At 43.2% G+C, this 23772-nt stretch overlaps 1 protein-coding gene and 1 long non-coding RNA gene across 2 annotated transcripts in view; one reads left to right on the top strand and one right to left on the bottom strand.

Annotated features, from left to right (window-relative positions):
* FKBP6 (FKBP prolyl isomerase family member 6 (inactive)) overlaps positions 1 to 23772 on the top strand; it is a 56360-nt gene that overhangs the window by 7483 nt on the left and 25105 nt on the right. Inside the window, exons 5-6 of the mRNA XM_089658076.1 lie at positions 10331 to 10525; positions 16891 to 17000. Of these exons, the coding sequence (XP_089514202.1) occupies positions 10331 to 10525; positions 16891 to 17000 (305 nt within the window). The remainder of the gene's footprint in view (positions 1 to 10330; positions 10526 to 16890; positions 17001 to 23772) is intronic.
* On the bottom strand, positions 6745 to 7483 carry LOC149471083 (uncharacterized). The gene is made up of 2 exons (XR_016307482.1): positions 7130 to 7483; positions 6745 to 7023 (listed from the first exon to the last, which is right to left on the bottom strand). It is a non-coding gene; the product is annotated as an uncharacterized LOC149471083 (long non-coding RNA).

Genomic DNA, 23772 nt, shown 5'->3' with positions numbered 1-23772 from the left:
GTCAAATGGTTAAAACCGCATCAGTTTTTCTAGGTACACTTGCACACAGTTTTTTTTTTTTTAAGGAAATTGTCAGCTAGGCTGTTCCAAACATCTTGGAGAACTATCCACAGATCTTCGGTGGATGTAGGCTGCTTCAAATCCATCTGTCTCCATGAAATCCCAGACAAACTTGATGATTTGGCTCAGATGAGGGCTCTGTGAGGGCCACAAAATCACTTCCAGGGCCCCTTGTTCTTGTTTACACTGAAGATAGTTCTGTGTGACATTGACTGTTTGGGGTCTTTTGTCCTACTGCAGAATAAATTTGGGGCCAATCACATGCCTCCCTGATGATGGTATGGCATGATGGATAAGTATCTGCCTGTATTTCTCAGCATTGAGGACACCATTGGACACCTGTAGCTTGGGTGCCCTTACTTTGGGGAAATGCAGATCTCTCTCCTCACCGAACTCTAATCTTTTGTATGAGGTAGCGTGATAATAGGGAACTCCGTTCTAGAAATTGCTCCCATTCCTCATGTGGCAACTTCCTTTGTTGGACTTGCAAGACATCTAGACATTTGTACCTGGCATGTTTTGTTAGACCTTATCACTGTCGCAATTTTCTGTGCTCAGGTAAGTTTAGGCATGCAGTGCCCCCCCCTTTGGGCTAAAAGGAGTAATCCCTTTTTAAAGTGCCTTTTGTAGGAATAGGCCTTTCATCTGCTAGCCCTAACAGCAGTAGTTCTGTTGCTCTCCCTGTATTCTACATTGTGATGCCCTCCTTTTCTTATGCTATATAGAAATTACAGTTGCAAGAAAAAGTATGTGAACCCCTTAGGATTATGTGGAGTTTTGCATGAATTGGGCATAAAATGTGCTCTGAACGTCATCTAAGTCACAACAATAGAAGAACACAGTCTGCTGAACATAATACTACACAAACATTAGATGTTGCCATGGTTTAATTCAAGGGTGTCCAAACTTTTTTCAAAGAGGGCCAGATTGGATGAAGTGAACATGGTGGAGGGCCGAACATTTTTCCGAACATTCTTTGAACCATTACAATTAAATGCAAATAAATTATTTTATGCCAAGTTAATTGCAAACGACATACTTTTCATTTCATAACATTAAGATCAACTGACAGCTGAGTTTTCACAATGTATTGAAAATAAATTAAAAAAAAAAATACCTGCACTAATGTGAAGGGTGAAAAAGGTAGCTGGAGCTGAAGTCTCTGCTCGGCAGCCGGGAGGGGAAGAGAAACACACTTCACACTGGAAACCCGGCCCTGACGTCACCGCCCTCTGTCGCTCCCAGCACGGCGCAGTCACGCATGCGCACTGCTCTCAAGCAGAAGACTGTCTGCCACAGAAGGGAGGGCCGTGCGGCAGCCGCATTTACACAGACCAGGGAGAACGCGCCGCAGTCAGGAATGCGCACTGCCCTCTGCTCTCAAGCAGAAGACTGTCTGCCATAGAAGGGAGGGCCGTGGGAGGGCCACATTACACAGCAGGGAGGGCTGTTGGAGGGCCGTATTAAACCGACCCCCGGGCCGTAAATGACCCGCGGGCCGGACTTTGGACATGCCTGGTTTAATTGCACATAACGTAAACATTCACAGTGCAGGGAGGAAAAAGTATGTGAGGCCCTAGCTTAATGACCTCCCAGAGCTAATTGGAGCCAGGAGTGAGCCAACCTTGACTCCAATCAGTGTGATGATATTGGATGTGTTGCTGACAGCTGTCCTGACCTTAAAAAACACCCACCTGTTTTGGCTTTACTGGTTTCAAGAAGCACTGTCTGATGTGAACCATGCCTCGCAGAAAAGAGCTCTCAGAAGACCTACGATCAAGAATTGTTGACTTGCATGTAGCTGGAAAGGGTTACAAAAGTATCTCCAAAAGCCTTGATGTTCATGTGTCCACGGTAAGACAGACTGTCTACAAATGGAGAAAATTTAGCACTGTTGCTACTCTCCCTAGGCGTGGTCGTCCTGTAAAAATGACTGCAAGAGCACAGCGCAGAATGCTGCATGAGGTAAAGAAGAATCCCAGAGTGTCAGCTAAAGACCTACAGAAATCTCTGGCACATGCTAACATTTTTGTTGACACATCTACAATAAGGAAAACATTAAACAAGAATAGAGTACATGGGAGGACACCACTGAGGAAGCCATTGCTGTCCAAAATAATATTGCAGCACGTTTGAAGTTTGCAAAAGAGCACCTGGATGTTCCACAGCACTACTGGCAAAATATACTGTGGACAGATGAAACCAAGATTGAGTTGTTTGGGAAGAACACACAACACTATGTGTGGGGAAAAAAAAGGCACAGCACACCAACATCAAAACCTCATCCCTACTGTAAAACATGGCGGAGGGAGCATCATGGTTTGGGGCTGCTTTGCTGCCTCAGGGCCTGGACGGATTGTTGTCATTGATGGGAAAATGAATTCCAGAGTTTATCAAGACATTTTGCAGGAAAACGTACGACCATCTGTCCGCCAACTGAAGCTCCGCAGAGGATGGGTGATGCAACAGGACAATGACCCAAAGCATAGAAGTAATTCAACAAAACAATGGCTGCAACAGCACAGAATACCCCTTTGGAGTGGCCCAGTCAGAGTCCTGACCTCAACCCAATTGAAATGCTGTGGCATGACCTTAAGAGAGCGATTCACACCAGACATCCCAAGAATATTGCTACACTGAAACAGTTTTGTGAAGAGGAGTGGTCCATAATTACTCCAGATCATTGTGCAGGTCTGATCCGCAACTACAGGAAATGTTTGGTTGAAGTTATTGCTGCCAAAGGAGGGTCAACCAGTTATTAAGTCCAAAGGTTCACATACTTTTTCCTCCCTGCACAGTGAATGTTTACATGTTATGTGCAATTAAACCATAGCAACATCTAATGTTTGTGTAGTATTATGTTCAGCAGACTGTGTTCTTCTATTGTTGTGACTTAGATGACGTTCAGAGCACATTTTATGCCCAATTCATGCAAAACTCCACGTAATCCCAAGGGGTTCACGTACTTTTTCATGCAACTGTAAGTACCCTGGAAGCCAGTCCTTCCCTGGGGCTTTTTTGTCTTCCATGTGAATATAATTTTCCTTCCCTCTGTCCTGCCTGGAGGACATGTCAAACGCTTACCATACATCTTAATAATGATGTTGGGACTGTTATCCATAGCTACCTGTTTTAGACATTGAGCTGTGCTAGAAAAATGTGAAGAAAAACTTTCCAAAGTACATGTCCTAATATAATCACACATAAATAAGTGTGTCTAAAACTCCAAATTTAATCCTTAAAAAGTTCTGTTTTCTGCTCATACATGAATTATAACCACAAGTCAGTTATCCACCAACAATGTGTTTTCAGAACCACCAACTCATTAGTAGAAATGCAGGCTTACCAACTGTGAATGACCATCTAACTAGAAAGTTGTCATATGGAGCTCATGGATTAGTGAATGCATCGGAACCACATCACTTCCACTGGTAGGGCAACAGGAATCCTCAGAGAGATCCTCCTCCTATCATCACCATCCAAGCAGCAGTCATGAAGGGATATAAAAGCAAACACTCCACATAGTGTAAAATGCTCACACCAATGTTTATTAATCTAATCATTGCACTTGTCTATTTGCATAAAGAATTAAAATGACTGCAATGAAAACCTTATCCAGCCGACAGATACAACGAATCCATCCTCCTTTGCGGGAACGCGTAAATTGCGATGGCTTCAGCATGTAGCTTCGTCTGTTAGGTGCTGATGTGTTTTTTGCATTGCTGGAACTGAGGGTGGATTAGTTGTATTTTTAAATTCTGATCTCATGACCTCAATGACAAACAAGACCTTTTATGTTACAGCATTCTTCTGCTGCTTCTGCTTGCAAAAGCACCACATGGCATTCTCCAGCCCATTTCTACTGCTCACTAACAGTAAACTTGGTCACTTCCAGCCATCTGACCCTCATGAGCACCAGCTGCCTGGGTTTGGCAGTACCAGGGTCCTTGCCTCATACCTTGAGCCTTGTTGCATCAGTGCTTCACATTGGCAACATGTTTATATGTAGACACAGAGGAAACAGTCCTGCTACTATGGGTGATCCTAGTCCAGCCTCTGATAATTCCAGGGATATTTTACTCTGTTCCGTCTGAGGGCACTGATGTCTGGAATCCAGTGACCCTATACGGGTTTACCTTCTGGATGGCTTCTTTAGCTCTGTCAGATTAAGCCAAGTCTCCTACCCTGTTGGCAATGACCTCTACTTACTGTAGTCATACAAGACTTTGCAGCAGAATTCACCCTATTCCTCATTGATACCACCAACAGAGGCTCCTCTCTCCTCTCCTCTGCATCTTCCCTGCAAAGTTGATCTTTCTTTGTTTGAAGCCTTAGAACAGACCAGGCCACCAGTCACAGTGATAGTCTTTGACTCAGACCCTAAGTTCCCACATTCTTTTGCCATAACCTCAGAATTGCTAGAGGTTGTTTTGGCCCTACTTTGCAGTTGGAGGATCAGCCTGCTGTCTCTAGTTTTGGGTATTTCAGAGGCCATGCAGCTGCAAAGACCTTTCCATTACACCGGGTATTCAGAGTATTCCTCTATGTGGACTGGGTCATAGCCCCCACTGTGAGAGTGTTGGAACTGTTTCCCTTTTGGGAAGGAATTTGAAGACTGGGTGGTCTATACCCACTGTGAATCTGCAGTGACCCACCCTAACAAAAAAAACAAACAAAAAACCACTAGACCTGTAGAGGATGTGTTTACCTCTTAAAAGAGAAGTATGGGAAATATTTATTTTAAATCCTGCTACATCTGTCCTCCGCTGGCTATAAGGGTGAGAACTCGGTGTCTGTCAGTCACTGCGATCTGCTCTGCACCCCCCCCCCCATTTCTTCAATTGCACCCCTGTGATCCATAGAAGTACAGCCAAAAGAGCTTTGACTGTACTCTCCTTTTAAGGACTCCATAGATTGGAAGTTGAAATCCCTCATGTCATCCCAGTTTTCCCAATCGATATATAGTTAGACAGTAACAGAATGGGTTGGATTCCTCACAAAGGATCTCTGAGGCTCCAGGGTAAATCTCTTCTCAGTTGAGTCTGGAGCCTTACACTTCACTTGTGTTTAGCTTGTTACAGACGTCTAAATTTGTGTCCTGTGTGCATATGTACAGATGCGCAGAACATTCTGGTTAGGATGCTGGGACTCTGATACTATATCCAAATAGCATTTGATTCACTTTACCTTTGCCTCAGAGACGTCATCTCTCCATTGTTTCTGGTGTTTGGTCTATTGCCTTGTCCTGGAGTCCACAGTGTGCAACACTCAAGACAACCTCCTGTGAAGAGAGTAGGCTTTGTGGATCCTAGTGGACAACATCTCTTTCAAGAGCATAACTTTTACAAGATCCAATCTATTTTTTTTTTTTTCTTCAGATTTCAGCTATGCAAATTGTCTTTAGCAGGAGATAACCAACAGTTCCTTGCTGAAAAGGTCCACAGCATGTCTACATTCCAACACATTGTTGCATACCTAGTCCCTGAGCAGTATAATGGGTCTGCCTCTATAAACCAGATAGTCCCTGGTGTGAATTCTTTGCTTCTTTTGGTGGCCAGTAAAGACATTCAGGGGCTTCCTTTAGCTGGATATTCATTATCTATGAGGCTGCTTTTTAGAGCAGAAGAAAAGTCCCTCTTTAGGCTCCATGCACACTAGGAACTAAAAAAAAAAAAAGTCGGAAAACCGCTGGATAAAAAAACGCTTGCTAAAAATATTAGTTTTTTTTTCCAGCATTTTTCCGTTTTTGTGCCGATGTTTGTTTTGTCGGCGTTCAGGAGCGTATTGCTGGTTGTAGGAAGGAAGGAAGGAAGGAACTGGCAAGCCAGCTGCCAAATTCGGTACGGCCAAATTGAAGTTCCAGGATGTTGATTAGGAGACAAGACTCCTGACAACCACATTACCTTTATTGACAGGATTCCATGGACTCCCCCCCCCCCACAGTGTGAGGATCTTCTAGAAAGACTTGTTCAAAACAAACCTGAAAACATTTTGGTTGGAGTTAGGCTTTTTCTAGCAGATTTACATCTTTTATTTCATGCTGGTGTCAACTTTGGTAGCAGGAAGTGTCTGAGTTACCATATTTCTTTGCACTTGTTGTACATTCAGTTGCAAGGCACTGGCAGAAGAAGCAGCAACGAAAGCTCTCTTATAATATGTAGGGATACTAGAAACAAATGATGCGCATGGAACTTTTGTTGAGTTTATGCACAACTGTCTTTGGACACACTCCACGTCACATGATTGTCTTCATTCTATGGCTGTTTGTGACAGGTTCTAATATATTTCTGCATATATGCTGACCTTGCCTCTGTAAGCCTTCTTTGTTTGCCTCTGCCGGGCGACCAGGGACGGACTGACCATTTGGAAACTCGGGCACTGCCCGAAGGCCCGGGGTCAGTAGGGGGCCCCATGAGATGCCCCTGGTACCTTTTTTCAAAGGCTTTTTTGAGTTTGGGCAAGGACACAGGGGCCCCATGATCCCCCTATTTCACAAAAATAGAGCAGAAACAAGCCACCTAAAATGACACGAATAGCTGGTGTCATTATCATATCTCCGACTCACTTGTATAAGTGTGGATCCATAAACCCAGAAAGTGCATACTAAACAATATGGTAGTGTGACAAGAGCACCCCTACCTGAAAACAGAAGGTTACTAAATGATCCACGCGGAGTAATATGAATTCAAAAAATTCAGACAATACTTTATTTGATCACATAGATCATAAGGAGGTTAAACATGAGCACGGTGAACATGTCAAACAAATAAAATCATGTTAAAAAGCACTAGGCGTCTTCATTATAGGGTCATTTTAGCAAGTAGAGCACCATATATGGCAATATAGGGTAATGGTGAGGTAATTCTCCTAGATTTCCATGAATTTCCAGCTTATATTAGAGTGAGCCATGTATACAGCAGATATATTCCCAATATACGTCAGGAACCTCCTGGTATGTGAAAGCTGGAACACAAAAAATACACAATGTATGTATGAGAATATAGGAGCTAAATCGCATCCAGGCCTCACCAAGCCTCCCTCTACAGCAATAAGTGGACACTTCAATTACCTTCTCAGTTGTAAGACTGTCATACCCGCTTCTCAAATATAGGGACTTCCTGGGTAGCCACCCCAAGTGAAACAAAGTCCACAGTACCAAATGATTCTGGGGATATATATAAAAATAAATATAAATGTATAGATCACAGGCATCAAGTAAACCCTGAAAACAAGGAACACAATATGGGTATATTACCATCAATGAAGATCAAGAAGACTCCCGTCGACTTGAAATAAGATCAGGTCCTTGATGCTTGTTCAAAGGTGCATATGGGGGTGGGAAGCCAGGTAGTCACAGTACGTAGATTCCAAACACATATAATATGTATGTAGCAGGCCGTGAGAACCTGAGTCTATATACCCAGTAAAGGGTTTTCAAAAATTACTCAATCTGAGAAAATTGAAGCGGTTTCATTAGGATATGGCTATGTCACAGCATACAATGCCTGAATAGGATAGCGTGTATATATGTATATATATGTTATCCTCTGAAGAGGATTTCAAAACATTCCCCGTGTATACAGGGTAAATTAGGCCCATATGAGATGCCTTCTTAACTCCATATATGCTCTATAAATCTAGACAGCTGTAAGCTTAAATAACTTGCCACCGGTGGAAGATATATTCCCCTAGGGGATTGCCGTTTGCGAACCGCTGTAATAGTAGCCTTATGGTAGTTTTTCAGAGGGCCTCGTGCCTTCCTAGCAAGGAGCTGTGACACCGCCGTTCCTTCCCACCTCATGGGCGCCGCACCCTATGAAGACGCCGAGCGTAGTGACGTCAATACGTTGACGCGTTTCGTCCGCCAATCACCGCAGACTTCGTCAGAACCCCTATTGCCTGAGAGCCCCATGAGTTGTCAGTCCGCCCCTGCGGGCGACCTACCCTACCTTTCAGCTTCCAGCCAAGATATGCCTGACATAGCCCTGGGTTGCATCTGCCATTTAGTGATTTGTTTTTGGTTCTTGTGATACTCCTTGAGCTTTTTTGGTGTATATGAATTTTGATTTCATCACTCCTGAAGAAATGAACATTTGCTTCACAAAGCACATCAAGATTATTATCAGTATCTGATTGTTGTGAAAAGAATTTTGCTTTCATGTGGAACAGACACCAGTGTTTACATATTTTATCTCTACTATATGACTATATGTGTTTTCCACCTCAGTTTTAACTTTTATAAGCAATAAAAGATGTAATATTTTTATATAAAGTGATATCAACCACTTGCCCTCTGGAAGATTTAACCCCCTTCCTTACCAGGCCATTTTTTGCGATACGGCGTTGCCCTACTTTAACTGACAGTTGCGCTGTCATGCAACGCTGTACATAAATGAAATTTGTCATCCCCCCCCACAAATAGAGCTTTCTTTTGGTGGTATTTTATCACCTCTGCGGTTTTTTATATTTTGCGCTATAAACAAAAAGACTGTTTTGAAAAAAAAAACTTTTTGACTTTTTGCTATAAAACATCCAATCAAAAAAAAAAAAAGAATTTTTTCATAAATTTAGACCAACAAGTATTCTGCTACATGTCTTTAACAAAAAATCCCAGTAAGTGTATATTAAATGGTTTATGTGAAAGTTATAGTATCTTCAAATGGCGATTATATATACTGGACTTTTTACTTAAATTTTTTTTTTTTTTATACTAGTAATGGCAGCGTTCAGTAACTTTATTGCGGGACTGCGGCGGAAATTCTGACACTGGGTGGGAACGAACTGCCTCTGACATCTCCAGTGACACTAATACAGTAATCAGTGCTAATTAAAAGCACTGACACTGGCACTGAGCAGGAAGGTGTTAACATCTTGGGAGATCAAAGGGTTAACTGTGTGTTAGGGAGTGATTAGACCAGCAATGGGCAAACTACGGCCCGCGGGCCGTATACGGCCCGGCGGACCTTTTATTCCGGCCCGGCGGACCTTTTAATCCGGCCCGCGGAGCGTGATACTGTCAGGATGGCTGTCGGGATGTGTGCAGGCTGGGCAGCGTGACGAACGCGAGGGAAGCTAGGCTCCTCTCACAGTCCGCCCTGAAGACCGGTGTAGCATGAAAATCTGTCTCCTATGAGGATCTTTCCCCCTCGACATATCTGCGCATGTGCCGGAGATCGCCGATCGGCTGCTAATGCCTGAAACTGGCACATGCGCAGATACGTCGAGGGGGACAGATCCTCATAGGAGACAGATTTTCATGCTACACCGGAACGGCGCGGGAACACGGCGAGAGGAACGCGCGGAGCAAAGGTAAGTGAATTGACACAGGGGGGACTTAATATGGGGGATGAATTACTATAGGGGGGATGAATTACTATAGGGGGGATGAATTACTATATGGGGGATGAATTACTATGGGGGATGAATTACTATGGGGGATGAATTACTATATGGGGGACTTAATATGGGGGATGAATTAATATGGGGAATGAATTACTATAGTGGGGATGAATTACTATGGGGGGTGAATTACTATATGGGGGATGAATTACTATATGGGGGATGAATTACTATGGGGGATGAATTACTATATGGGGGATGAATTACTATATGAGGGATGAATTACTATATGGGGGATTAATTACTATGGGGGATTAATTACTATATGGGGGATTAATTACTATGCTTACTATGGGGGAATATTACTATACTTACTATGGATGACACATACACATCATTCATCTACTCTTGGTCCGGCCCCCGGGTCCAATATATGAACCCATTGCGGCCCTCAAGTCAAAAAGTTTGCCCACCCCTGGATTAGACTGTGTACTGTGTTGTTTTATTAGAGAGACCTGCTGCTGTACATTGAGATAGAGAGCAGCATGTCCATTCTGACAGGAGAGAGATCTGTGTTGTTTACACACAGATCTCTCCCCCCTCAGCTTTGCTGGGGCCCGGTGATTGACATCCTCAGAAGCCAATAGCGCGGGTAGGGCAGCGCACGCGTGTGCTCCCTTCCAGGGGATGCAAAATCACATATGTTTATGTGATTTTGCACAGCACGGCTGCCGTGTACCAGTACATCTGCTATGGAGCAGTCGCCAAGTGGTTGAGTCTGATGGGCATCATTTGTTTCTAGTGTTCTCTTGTTTTAGGGACTGAGTTCAGCTTCATTCTCTAATAAAATGTGCGGTCTCTGATTATGCATTGGTGCTGATTATAAACATGAGTTTAAATCATCTAAATGTTTATTTCCTTATACATATAGGCATCCTTTTATCTGTCACGTCTGGGAAAGTCGGAGGAGGAGAGGAGACAGCTTGAGACAGCTCGGCTACCTGTGAATTTAAATTTGGCACTCACATACTTGAGGTTAGAGCGTCCACGCAACAGTCTGGAGTGGGGTGAAAAGGCTCTGGCAATAGATAACAAGAATGTTAAAGCTCTGTTTCGATGCGGACAGGTAATTATAGCTTGTAAATGGTTTAACCATTAGCCGCCCGGCCAATGGCCGTTTGGTGGCTTCAGATGTGTCTCTTCACTCCGGGTGCACGCCATTTGGCGTGCTCCCGCACATGCGCAGTTTGCGCTAATGCAGAGCGGCGCAGCAGTGCGATCTGTCACCGGCCGTGCACCTCGGACACGGCCGATGACAGATCCGAGTACCAGCTCCCGTTGCTGGTACCATGTGACCTGCTGTGACCAATCACAGCAGGTCACATGACAGTTCATTCATTCATGATGCCATCCATTGTATACTAGTGCCTAGCTGTGAATGGTCACAGCTAATCACATGCACATGTCATGTGATTAGCTGTGACCAAATCACAGCTAAGCACAAAAAAAAAAAAAAAAAAAAAGAAAAGCTGAATGAATCGATTTCATTCAGGTAAATGCTTGCTTATAGCAAAGTAATTCTTTGCTATAAGTAAATTGTGTAAAAAAAAAAAAAAAAAAATACTGATCACTTCCCCAAGGTAGTACAATGTTACTATGGTAACATTGTACTACTTTGGTCATAGTAAAATATGAAAAAAAAATCTTAAAAAAAATAAAAAAAAATGTAATAAAAAATTAAATATAATAAAAAAAAAAAAATTAAAAAAAAAATATATATATTTTTTTTCATACTGTCACCAGTCAGTGTCCCTGTCAACCGCCATGCCAGTTATATGATGACGCTGTACTGCACTGGTGACAGTATGTAAAAAAAAAAATAGTGAAAATAATTTTTTTGATTTTTTTCATTTTCCGAAAAATTATGACAAAAAAATACAACTTCAAAAAACTCGCCATGCCTCTTATGAAGTACGTCGGACTGTCTGCTCTGCAAAAAGGGGTCATTTGTGGGATATCTGTATTGTTCTGACATTCTTGGACCTCAAGAAATTAGATTGGCTGTCAGTACTTCAGGATTGATCAATATTCAGATCTATACCATAGTTTGTGAACTCTATAACCTTCCTACAAACTAAAAAATACATCCTAATTTGGGTTATTTTCACCAAAGACATGTAGCAGAATACATCTCGGCCTAAATTTATGAAGAACAATTATTTATTTGTAAACTTTTATAACAGAAACAAAGAAAAATGTGTTTCTTTTTCAAAATTTTTGGTCTTTTTTTGTTAATTTAGCAAAAAATAAAAACCCCAGCAGTGATTAAATACCACCAAAAGAAAGCTCTAGTTGTGTGAAGAAAATGATAAAATTTTAGTTTGGGTACAGTGTTGTATGACCGCGCAATTGTCATTCAAAGTGTGAGAGCGCTGAAACCTGAAAAATGGCCTGGGCAGGAAGGTGTAAAATTGCACGGTATTGAAACGGTTAAATGTTGTGTGTTCGAGTCTGTTTTAGAGCATGAAACCAGTTACATCCAATTGGCAGCTCATTCACACTTAAAACACATGTGCATTGCATTGGCTTGTATTTTACGTTCATTGTGTTTTTGAAAGTTATGTTGGCCTTAAGGGCAAAATTTGGGTCCATGCAAGAACATTTCTGGGAATTATTTGGCTCCGTTCTCTTGCAACTCATTTACTTGTGCTGAAAAATGTCAGAATTTTTGTTTATATTTCACATTTACCATGCTTTTGATATCTTTTTTTGAATAATGAGGCACAAAAAAGAGTAATGGTCTGTAAGCCCCACACCTTGAAAGTGGTACTCTAAAATCCAGAGAAATTCTCCTGGATAGAGGGAAGATGACCAGGTCTCCATTGAACTCATCTTAATTTAAGTGACCAGCTAGGCAGTATTGTTGCCTAAGATTTGTTGTTTTTGTATGTATGTATACTACTGTGTAAAAGTTTTAGGCAGGTGTGAAAAAATGCTGTAAATTAAGATTGCTTTCAGAAATAGAAGTCTTAATAGTTTTTTTTATAAATGAACAAAATGTAAAGTAAATGAACAGCAGAGAAATCCAGATCAAATCAATACTTGGTGTGATCACCCTTTGCCTGCAAACCAGCATCAATTCTTCTAGATACACTTGAACTCCATTTTTGAAGGAACATGGTAGGTAGTTTGTTCCAAATATCTCAGAGAACTAATCACAGATCCTCTGAGAATATAGGCTGCCTCAAATCCTTCTGTCTCTTCATGTAATCCTAGACAGACTTGAAGTTGAGATCAGGGCTCTGTGGGGGCCGAACCATCACTTCCAGGACTCTTTTCTTTTTTCTTTTTTTTTTTTTTTCTTTACGTTGAAGATAGTTCTTAATGGCTTTGGCTGTATGTTTGGGGGCCATTGTCCTGCTGCAGAATATATCTGAGGCCAGTCACATGCCTCCTTGTTGTCATTTAGGACACCATTGATCCCGACCAAATCTCCAACTCCATTTGCAGAAATGCAGTGCCAAACTTGCAAGTAACCTCCACCATGCTTCATTGTTGCCTTAAGACACTCATTATTGTACTGCTCTCCAGCCCTGCAGCAAACAAACGGCCTCCTGCTACAGCCAAATATTTCAAATTTTGACTTATCAGTCCAGAGCACCTGCTATAATTTTTCTGCACCCCAGTTCCTATGTTTTCATGCATAGTTGAGTCGCTTAGCCTTGTTTTCACATCGGAGGTATGGCTTGTTGCCCATAATTCTTCCATGAAGATCATTTCTGGCAAGACTTCTCTGGATAGTAGATGGGTGTACTGGGTCCCACTGGTTTCCGCCAGTTCTGTGCTGATGGCACTGCTGGTCAAAAGGAAGTAAGGGTGAAGAGTTTTTCATCTGCTGCATTGTTTCCTTGCCGGACCGCTGCATGTGCAGTACTCAGTGTTTACTGTTTCTTTGTGCTTCTTCAAAAGAGCTTGATCATCACATTTTGAAATCCCAGTCTGCTTTGAAATCTTTGCTTTGGAGAGACCTTGCTAATGCAGTATAACTACCTTGTCCCTTGCTGTGCTCACTCTTGCCATGGTTTATGACCTGTAACATGAAACGGTCTTCCACAACCTCACCATAGTAGCAGAGCTTGGCTGTTCCTCATCCAATTTTAAGCCTCTTACACTGCTGTTTGTGTTTCAGTTATTGACTGTTTCAACCTACGTATGTTAATTGGCGATCATTAGCGCTTGGTATAATTTGTTAATCATACACCTGACTCTTATCCTACAAAATCCCTGACTGTGCAAGTGTACAAAGTATGCAAGTGTAAGAAATGACGCTGGTTTAAAGCCAAAGGGTAGTCACACCAAATGTTGATTTGATTTAGATTTTTCTTTTTTGCATTTTTAAATTTATAAAACTAAACAATTTAAAATACATATTTTTGAAAGCATTCTTACTTTACAGAATTTCTTCATACCTGCCTAAAACTTTTGCACAGTACTGTATGTTTGATTATTTTTAAATTTGATTGTGGATCACAAAGGGAGCTGTTGAGGATTTGTTCTTTTTAGTCCCTTACTTGATTTACCTGTTCCTTATATAACATTAGAAGGAGATATCTCTAGAACACTGCTTTCGAAAGTGCGTTATTACTTTAACCAGCAGCTTTACTGCTATAGGATGGCCGCTGTGTGCAAAATCATGTACACTGCTCAAAAAAATTAAAAACATCAGAACTCAATGGGGAACTTTGAAAACATCAGAACTCAATGGGGAAAAACATCATGCTGGATATCTATACTGATATGGACTGGGTAATGTGTTTGGAATGTAAGGATGCCCTATTGTTTGATGGAAATGAAAATTATCAACCTACAGAGGACTGAATTCAAAGACACCCCGAAAATCAAAGTGAAAAAATGATACAGAAGGCTAGTCCATTTTGCTGAAATTTCATTGCAGCAACTCAAAATGGTACTCAGTAGTTTGTATGGCCTCCACTTGCTTGCTTGCATGCCTGACAATGTTGGGGCATGCTCCTAATGGAGACGACGGATGGTGTCCTGAGGTATTTCCTCCTAGATGAGGACCAGGGCATCACTGAGCTCCTGGACAGTCTGAGGGAGAAAGCTGACGGCGTTGGATGGACCGAAACATGATATCCCAGAGGTGTTCTATTGGATTTAGCTCAGGCGAGCGTGGGGGCCATTCAATGGTATCAATTCCTTCATCCTCCAGGAACTGCCTGCATACTCTCTCCACATGAGGTTGGACATTGTCGTGCACCAGAAGGAACCCAGGACCCACTGCACCAGCGTAGGGTCTGACAGTGGGTCCAAGGATTTCCTAACTACCTAATGGCAGTCAGGGTGCCATTATCTAGCCTGTAGAGGTCTGTGAGTCCCTCCATGGACATGCCTCCCCAAACCATCACTGACACACCACCAAAACGGTCATGCTGAACGATGTTACGTCACGGCTTCTCCAGACCCTTTCACGTCTGTCACGGGCTCAGGGTGAACCTGCTCTCATCTGTGAAAAGCACAGGGCACCAGTGGCGAACCTGCCAATTTTGGTGTTCAATGGCAAATGCCAATTGAGCTCTATGGTACCGGGCAGGGAGAACAGGGCCCACTAGGACATCGGGCCCTCAGTCCACCCTAATGAACTCTGTTTCTTATTGTTTGGTCAGAGACATTCACACCAATGGCCTGCTGGAGGTCATTTTGTAGGGCTCTGGCAGTGCTCATCCTGTTCCTTGTTGCACAAAGGAGCAGATACCAGGTCTATTGGGTTAAGGACCTTCTATGACCCTGTTCAGCTTTCCTAGAGTAACTGCCTGTCTCCTGGAATCTCCTCCATGCTCTCGAGACTGTGCTGGGAGACGCAGCAAACCTTCTGGCAATGGCAAGTATTGATGTGCCATCCTGGAGGAGTTGGACTGTCTGCAACCTCTGTAGGGTCCAGGTATCGCCTCATGCTACCAGTAGTGACACTGACCCTAGCCAAATGCAAAACTAGTGAAAAACAGTCAGAGAAGAAGAGTAGGGAAAGAATTGTCAGTGGCCAATGGATGACTGCCAGCACCTGCTGGTCAGCGAGGAAAGAGACAGAACGCAGCTCTGCCTATGTAAACAAGGCAGAGCTGTGTCCTGTCAGCAGCGATGTGCTTAATTTTGTTTCCTTGCAAGGCAGGGAATAAAGTCCAGCACATCCCTTAGTAAAAGCTCTACTTACTACACGCATAAACACTGGCTAGGCACACAGTTAACCCTAGATATTTAACCCCTTCCCCGCCAGTGTAATTAGTACAGTGACAGTGTATATTTTTAGCAGTGTCAGTGTTTATCACTGTATTAGTTTCACTGGTTCCCACAAACTGTCAGTGTCAAATTGTCCGCTGCAATATCGCAGTCCCGCTATAAGTCGCTGATTGACACCATTACTAGTATAACAAAAATAAATAAAAATTCCAGCATATATACCATAGTTTGTAGACGCTATAACTTTTGCGCAAGCCAATAAATATATACACGTATTGGGACTTTTTTTACCAAAAATATGTAGCGAAATACATATTGGCCTAAATTTATGACATTTAATTTATTTTTACCTTTTTTTTATTGGATATGTTTTATAGCAGAAAGTAAAAAATATTGTTTGCTTATCTATTTTGTTTATAGCTCAAAAAATTTAAAAATCCTGTGTTGATCAAATGACCGAGCAATTGTAAGTTAAAGTAATGCAGTGCCATATAGCAAAAAATGGACTGGGTGGGGGCCTGGGGGTAAATCTTCCGGAGACCAAGTGGTTAAAGGATACGTTCACCTTTTAGACAAAAATTATAAATGCATAATTTTTTTTTTTTTTTTGCAGGTAAAAAAAAAATGTGCATTTATTATTTTTGTCTACAGGAGCCTGGAAAGCATTGCACCAGTGATCAGTAGATTGCTGATGCCATGCAGGTCTCCTGCTGACCTGTCAGAAAGTCTGCTTGCTGAGATGTACTAGCAAGAAGATATTCTGACAGGAAGCTTCAATGAACTACCATGGTGCTCCACAGCACTGCTAAGGCTGTCGGGACTTGCAGTTCATTCATACACTGAAGTCCTTGAATGAATGATGTGGTCGTGTGGGTAGAGCCCTGCACGGCCGTGCTGTTTTCAAATCTGACAGATAGTATGGGGAGATTTCTCCTCGTACTGTCAGAGTGAGGGGTGACGGCTGCGGGAACATCTTACATGTTCCACCCCAAAAACGGGTGAAACATGTAACATGTTCTCAAAGGTGAACTTATCCTTTTTAAATATTCTTGGGGACCTAAGATCTCTTGTTTTTAGAAAATGCTAATTTTAAGTTAAAAAACATCCAGTCCCTTCATCATCCTTGTTCTGCTCATCGCGCGCGTGCGTGTCTTTTTTTTTTTTTTTTTGCAACATTTATTTACATTAAGGTTTAAACACATTCAACTGTTTCTTTGTTTTATTTTCCTGTGACAGGCATGTCTTGAGTTGAAAGAGTATGAAAAGGCTCGTACGTTTCTTCTAAGAGCTCAGAAGTTGGAGCCATTTAACTCTGAAATTAATGGTGAATTGAAGAGACTATCAAGGTATTTTTTTTATTTATAAATTTCTAAGCTTTCACCTGTTCCCGCCCAGCAAAATGACGGCCGAGCGGGACTCTCGTCGATGTGGGTGGGTGTCATATGATGTCCTCCCGGATCGTGCCTTGCGTGTGCCCGCACTGTGGCGAGATCTGTGTGCCGGCCTGTTGCCAGTACCATGTGACCTCTGTGACAAATCACAGCTGGTCACATGACCATTGCAAACAATGGATGGCTTCCTTTCAAGTCATCCATTGTATACAGTTGCGACACTAGCCGTGATTGGTCACAGTGATCACATACAGACTGGCCCGATCGCAGCCCATCTGTGTCATGTGATGTAGCTTTGGCCAATCACAGCTAATCACAAACCTGAATGAATCAATTTCATTCCGTTAAATGCTTGCTTATAGCAAAGCAATTCTTTGCAATTATGGTAACATTATACTACTCTGGTCACAGTGTGTTATGGAAAAAAAAATTGTGAAAAAAAAGTAATAGAAAAAAGTTTAAACTTTTTTTTTTTTTTTGTACGATCACCAGTAAGTGTCCCTGATCACTGCCACACCATTTATATGATGACGCTGTACTGCACTGGTGAGAGTGTGTGTAAAACAAAACAAAGATTTGTGAACATTTTTTTTTTAATTTCTTTATTTTCTAAACAATTATGACAAATTACAACTTCAAAAAACTCGCCATGACTCTTATGAAATACCTTGGACTGTCTACTTTGCAGAAAGGGGTCATTTGGGGGATTTCTATACTGTTCTGACATTTTGGGCCTCAAGAAATTAGATTGGTCGTCAGTACTTCAGGATTGTTTGATTTTTTTTTTTTTCCAGATCTATCCCATAGTTTGTGGACTCTATAACTTTTCTATGTAGCAATGTAGCAGAATGCATCTTTGCCTAAATTTATGAGGAACAATTATTTATTTGTAAAATTTTATAATAAAAACTAAGAAAAACATGCTTTTTTTTTTTCAAAGTTTTCAGTCTTTTTTTTTTGTTAATTTAGCAAAAAATTAACCCAGTGGTGATTAAATACCACCAAAAGAAAGCTTTAGTTGTGTGAACAAAATTATAAAAATTTAGTTTAGGTACAGAGTTACATGATCACGCAATTGTCATTCAAAGTGCAAAAGCGCTGGAAGGGGGTAAAAGTGCCTGGTATTGAAGTGGTTAAAGTTGATTCCCTTTTAGATCTTAAATGATCACTATTCAATCTAATTATGTATTTATTAACCCTCTATGGGCTGCCTTTTTGTAAATAAATATCACACAGCCCAATTCTCCATACTGTGGATTTGTTTCTAGATATTTAAATGATAAGTTCTCCTTTTGACAAAAAATAATAAATGCACATTTTTATGCAGGCAAAAAAATGTGCATTAAGTTTTGTTGCAGGAGCCTGTGAAGCAATGCACCAGCGATCAGCAGATTGCTGGTGCCATGCAGGTCTCCTGCAGACCTGTCAGTATATCTGCTTGCCCTTACGGGATGATATACTAACAGGAAGAATCAATGAACTACCATGGCGTTTCATTGAGAACTACAAGCTGATGGCCGCTAAGGCTGTCGGGACTTCGTGAATGAATGACGCAGCCTTGTGGGCGTAGCCCCACACAATGGCGCTGATTTAAAAAACTGACGTCTAGTACGGGGAACTCCTCCCCGTACTGCTGTCATAGGAAAGGGGGGGGGGGAATTTGGACAGCAGCTGCAGCATTGGGAACATGTTACATATATGCTGTAGCTGACTGCGGCTCTGTCAAGTACAGTAATTGGGAATAAAACCACCAGAGAGAGGCAATTTGCTAGAAGCCTTTAGGATAATAACACACCTGTTAAAAATAAAAACACATTTAAAGTGGTTGTGAACCCTTACACATACCCAGTCAACTGACCGCCCTCAGGTGAAGCACAGAGATTAAACAAATCCTCCTATATAAGTTGTACCTCTTTATCTGCGGTATTCTCTTTTCTACTTATGTTCAGAGTCCAGAGTTTATACAGCTTGTCCCAGCTGTCAGAAAAAATGGGTGGAGAGCTGAAATTACACTGTGCAGAGCTCTTTGAGCAGAATTCTGACAGCCGATTGTAGGGAAGGGACACCCTCCCCCCCTTTCACACAGGATTGGATCTGAGACTGTCAATCACAGTCTGTGTGCTGGAGCTCCCTCTGGTCACCTTTTTTTTTTTTCTCTTGGTGTCAGGAATACTTGCCAGAAGAGATTCAAACTGATGGAACAAAGCAGCAGGCAGAAATGACACTAAGTGCTCTTAAATGAGACAAGCACACACTATAGAGGTATATGCTTTGTTCATATTTCTATGGTTTACAACCATTTTAAGAAGATTATTATAAGTTTCTTTTTTTTAATCATATTTTGTCCAGTTGCCAGTTTATAATGAAAAATCTGAGCATTAAATGTGAGTATTAAAACAATGTACTAAATTAAAGGCGTGTCCCTAAGGACAACGTGTAATTTAGCTCGTAATGAATCTCATTTGGCTGTGGATCACAAGAGTGCAGTTTGTTTCCCACTCTTGTTACCCGTTTTCAACAGATAGCGGGCTAAAGTTGCGAACCACTGAGAGCCTGAGCCAGCCGAACCAAACCCTCCACAGCCCAGAGCTCCAGTGAGTTTTGGGGGTGGGCAGAATAGACAGTGCTGACTTACAGTCACTGCTCTCTGCTCAGAGTGGCAGGGGAAACTGAGCAATCAACAGTGTCTGATTGCTCAGTTCTCACCCTCAGATCGATGCTGCATTCACCTAGGTGCATATGATTTAAAAAAACAAAAGTATACTCCTCTTTTAAAGCGGAACCCACAGGGATATTTAACTTGCTCCCATCCACTGCTGCTTGGGGGATAGGAGGTGTTCTGGACATCTCCTACTCGGCTTTTGCTTCTGTACCTCGTTTCAAACCCCCCCGTCTGCCTGTCAGACTTCCAGGAACTTTAGACCTGGGCTTTGTGGCTCATCTGAGTGGACTGAAATGGGTGGACTGTATGAGTGTCTTTTTGCTTCGCCTGCCCAGGTGGGGGGGCCCTAGTGACTCCCCTTCCTGGCCAACGTCCTTTTTTGGCCGCTCGTGACTTTGCATTGCATGCTGCCTACTGGGGCGGTGGGTATGCCTGCTATTTGGCTTTAGGGCATCCGACCTGCCCTGATGTAATTTCTGCTTGTACTGTGTCTTGGAGCTGGAGGCAGGCTTCCAATGTACAGGCGGTGCTGTGCTGGGCGGACACCGCCTTCAGATGTCACGCCTAGTGTCCTTTGGTTCTTGCATGTATTTTCAGAGGTATGTCTGCAATGCAATTTTGCCTGAGGGCATTCGCCCTTCCTGGTTTGTTGTTTCCTCTGCGCTCTGCCTTCTAGCTGCCTGCGGCAGTATTTTGACCCAGGTCTTTGGGTTGGCGGAACAGTGAGAGGCGGATGGTACCGGCACGTTTCCCGTCGCCTGATGCCTGCTCTTTTATGTGGTTTGACCCAGCTCTGTTCTTCTCAACAAGGCCAAAACCGATGCAAATACCCATGACAGTGAGACTTCTGCATGACAGAAGCTGCTCGGTTTTTAACACTTTCTTGGAAGAGATAGCTGACAGCTGAACAAGTTACAGCATGAGCTTGGTTTTGCAGGATGGGGTAAGTTGGGGGGCGGCTTTCCTTGTGCAGTCCCGATGTGCTGCCACTGCAGCCCTGCCTGTGCTGCTGGTATGTTTCTGCAGTGTCTGCTGTGTGGTGCCAGGGGAGCAGTGGCTTTGTGGGCTGTGCCTTTCCATTGCCTTGTGTTGCTGTATCAACTAAAGGCCTATATATTCCCCTCCCAGGTATCCTCCCAGGTATCTGTTTGTGCACTTTTCCTACTGCAGAACGGTCCTGTGTTGCTATTCCTCTGAGCCCTCATAGACCGTTTTTTTTCTTTTGCTGTCTCGGTTCATCAAAGAGTTTCCTTGCCCTAGCTATCTTGATGTTCTCCCGGCTAAGAAATGGGTACATGCGGAGCATCCTTCTGTAGGGCCTGTGTGTCATAGAGTGCATCTCTCCTTGAGAAGGTCCTCCTGGAGCAGTGGATCTTTCCTCCTGCCTGGGCCCTGGAGTCTTTACTGCTTACTGGATGGGCTTCGCTCTTGCGCCTTGGTCTGGGTAAAGAGCTAGTGTTGCTGGCCTATGTGGGACTTGTGGACCGGTTGGTCCAGGGCCAATGTATGAGCATGATGCGTCCTCAGACGTGGCCCTGTTGATCTCTACAGCTCTCTTTCTCGACCGGTGGTGCTTTTAGTGTTCCTTGCCTCAAATAGTGGTCTGTAGCCCAGATGTCTAAAAAGGCCCTAAATTCCAGCGTGAACTGAATCCGCTTCATCTGGGAGTGTTTACACCGGTTTCGGACTCGGAATGGATTTGTGGAATTTCACTCCAACCTGATTGCGATTCCAGAGAAGGCAGGAGGTCATCTGATTCTAGACCTCAGGGCTTGAATTGCCTTGTAAAGGTACAGAAATTCACAGGGATTCCATCCTTACGGCCTCCATAGACATCAAGGATGCGCCTGCGCGTTCCCTTCTGTGCTGGGTTCCAGCATTTCTTACGCTTTGTGGTTGGGGATGCGTAATTTCAATTTGTGGTGCTCCTTCTTGGACTGGCCTCCACCCCTCGGGGTTTACTGGGATGCTTCAGTCCTAGCATTGTTGGGACAATGGGTGATTGTCAGGATTGGTGGTCTAGATGGCTGCCTCTTGTGAACGGGGGCTTTATCTGTGGTGATGGACGATGTGGTGCTCATGATGCGCCCAATGGAGGACTTTGGCTGTGTCCTGAACCTTCAGAAGTCTGCTCCGACTCTGACTAAGAGGATTGAGTATTTGGGTCTGAATTTTGACCCAGCACAGGCTACAGTGTTTTTCCTGCTGGATAAGCTCTGGTAGCATTGGCCTGCAGTTCGGTTGCTGCTACCCATGGGCAGTCCTTCCTGCAACCTTGTATGTGGATTCTGGGTCTCTTGGTGTCTGTGTTAGAGGCGGTTTTGTATGTGCAGTTCCCCACTAAGGCTCTGCAGATGGAACTCTTCTTCGAGTAGCACAATCCATGTCCCTGGACAACAAAATCGCCTAGGGTAGTTGGCCAGGGTCTTTTCCTTTTTGTGGCTCCAATCTCTTCCCTTCAGGCTGTCCTCTCCATTGTATGATGGTGATTTTGGTGGACACTAGCCTATTTAGCTTTGGGGGTTCTTGGATTGGGCCGGCTTTGGGCCGCTGATCACTGGATGAGTCTTGGCTACCAAACGCTGCCCTGAGGCTTTGGCGATCAGGCTCTGTCTGGAGCACTAGAACAACCTCCTTCGGGGGCGCCCTGCCTTGGTTCGTTCAGACAGTGATGCAGCAGTGAGCCATATCATCCAGCAAGGTGGCATGAAAAGTGCAGCAACTATGCTAAAATCCTTATGTGGTGTTTGGTGGGTGGGACATCATGTGAACGGCTCTCCCCACTGTGTACTGTCCAGCCATGGGAAATCTGGAAGGCAGACAACCCCAGCCCCCAGTCCCTGGATCATGGAGACTAGTGTCTACACCTGGAAGGTTTTCATTGGACCTACCTGTGGTGGGGCACTTGGAACATTAATCTTCTGGCGTCCCGCTTCTACAGGACTGTCAAGGTTCGTGGCGAGAGCAGGGTATCCCCTGGTTGATATGATAGATGCTCTGGTGGTGCCGTAAGGACATTGTCATCTAATTTTTTTACCTTTCCTCCTCTCCAGCTCCTGCCCTTGAATCTATGCAGGAGGGAGGCTGAAAGGATTACTTTCTGGTGGCTCCAGTTGGGGCTTGTTGCCCTGGTGTACTGCTGAAGTGAGGATGATTGTGGAAATTCCCTGGCAGCTTCCTCTTCAGGAAGCCCTTCTTTCTCAAGGGCTGATCTCCCAACTTGCTTACCGTCCTTGGCATTGATAGTTTTTTAAGCCAGGTTATTTATTAACAGACGGGATTCTCAGGCCTAATGATCCCTACCATGCTACAGATGCATAAACCTCCATCTAGACTGATTTGTCGTTGCATTTAGAAAGTCTTGTTTTGTGATGTGAGTCTAAGTGTCCAACCATGATCCTTGTTGGCTGCTATGTTTGCATCTTTGGATGCTGGTTCTTTTTTTTTTTTTCATTTTACTACTTTGTGACTAACTTTCTTGCCTATAGCAGAGAGGGTTTTTTTTTTTTTTGTACCAGGTTGGCCTCCCATTGGCGATGTTATGTTCTTCTTCTGCCTAGTGTCATACTCCTGTAGGTGTAGCTTTAAACCCAATGGAGAGGCTGTGTCTGGCAATGAACTCAGAGAAAGGGATTTTAGGGTGAGTAACAAAAATCCTGTTGTTCTAGTTCCCATTACTTTGCCTCACAGAGTTTCAGAATTGGCTATTTCCTGTAAGGAACCTTCCAGATGTTTCACCATGACAAGGTAGTTCTACAGCCTCAGCTGTCCTTTATACTGAAGATGGCTTTTGTTCCACCTTAACCAAGACTTGTGTTTCCTTTCTTTGTGTTCTAAGCCTCAGATGCAGGGGGACAAGGTACTTCACACCTTGCGGGTGGTTCATGCTATCAGGTGTTGCCTGAAGTCTTTTACTGCAGTTTGTCAGTTTTTTTTCCCCCTCTTTGTGCTTCCCGATAGCCCACGGTAGAGTCATGCGGCTTCCATGTCTACCACTTTTTGCTGGATCTGTCAGCTTGTGTCTCAAGAAGTGTCGGTGGCTATTGTCATCAGGCTTCAGTAGCT

Source organism: Staurois parvus, unplaced genomic scaffold (genome assembly GCF_062004578.1).
Source record: "Staurois parvus isolate SC_StPar_1 unplaced genomic scaffold, SC_StPar_1.0 ptg000029l, whole genome shotgun sequence".
Taxonomy (NCBI): Eukaryota; Metazoa; Chordata; class Amphibia; order Anura; family Ranidae; genus Staurois; species Staurois parvus.
Note: the sequence above shows the minus strand (reverse complement) of the source record. Positions and strands in the feature narration are given on the sequence as shown.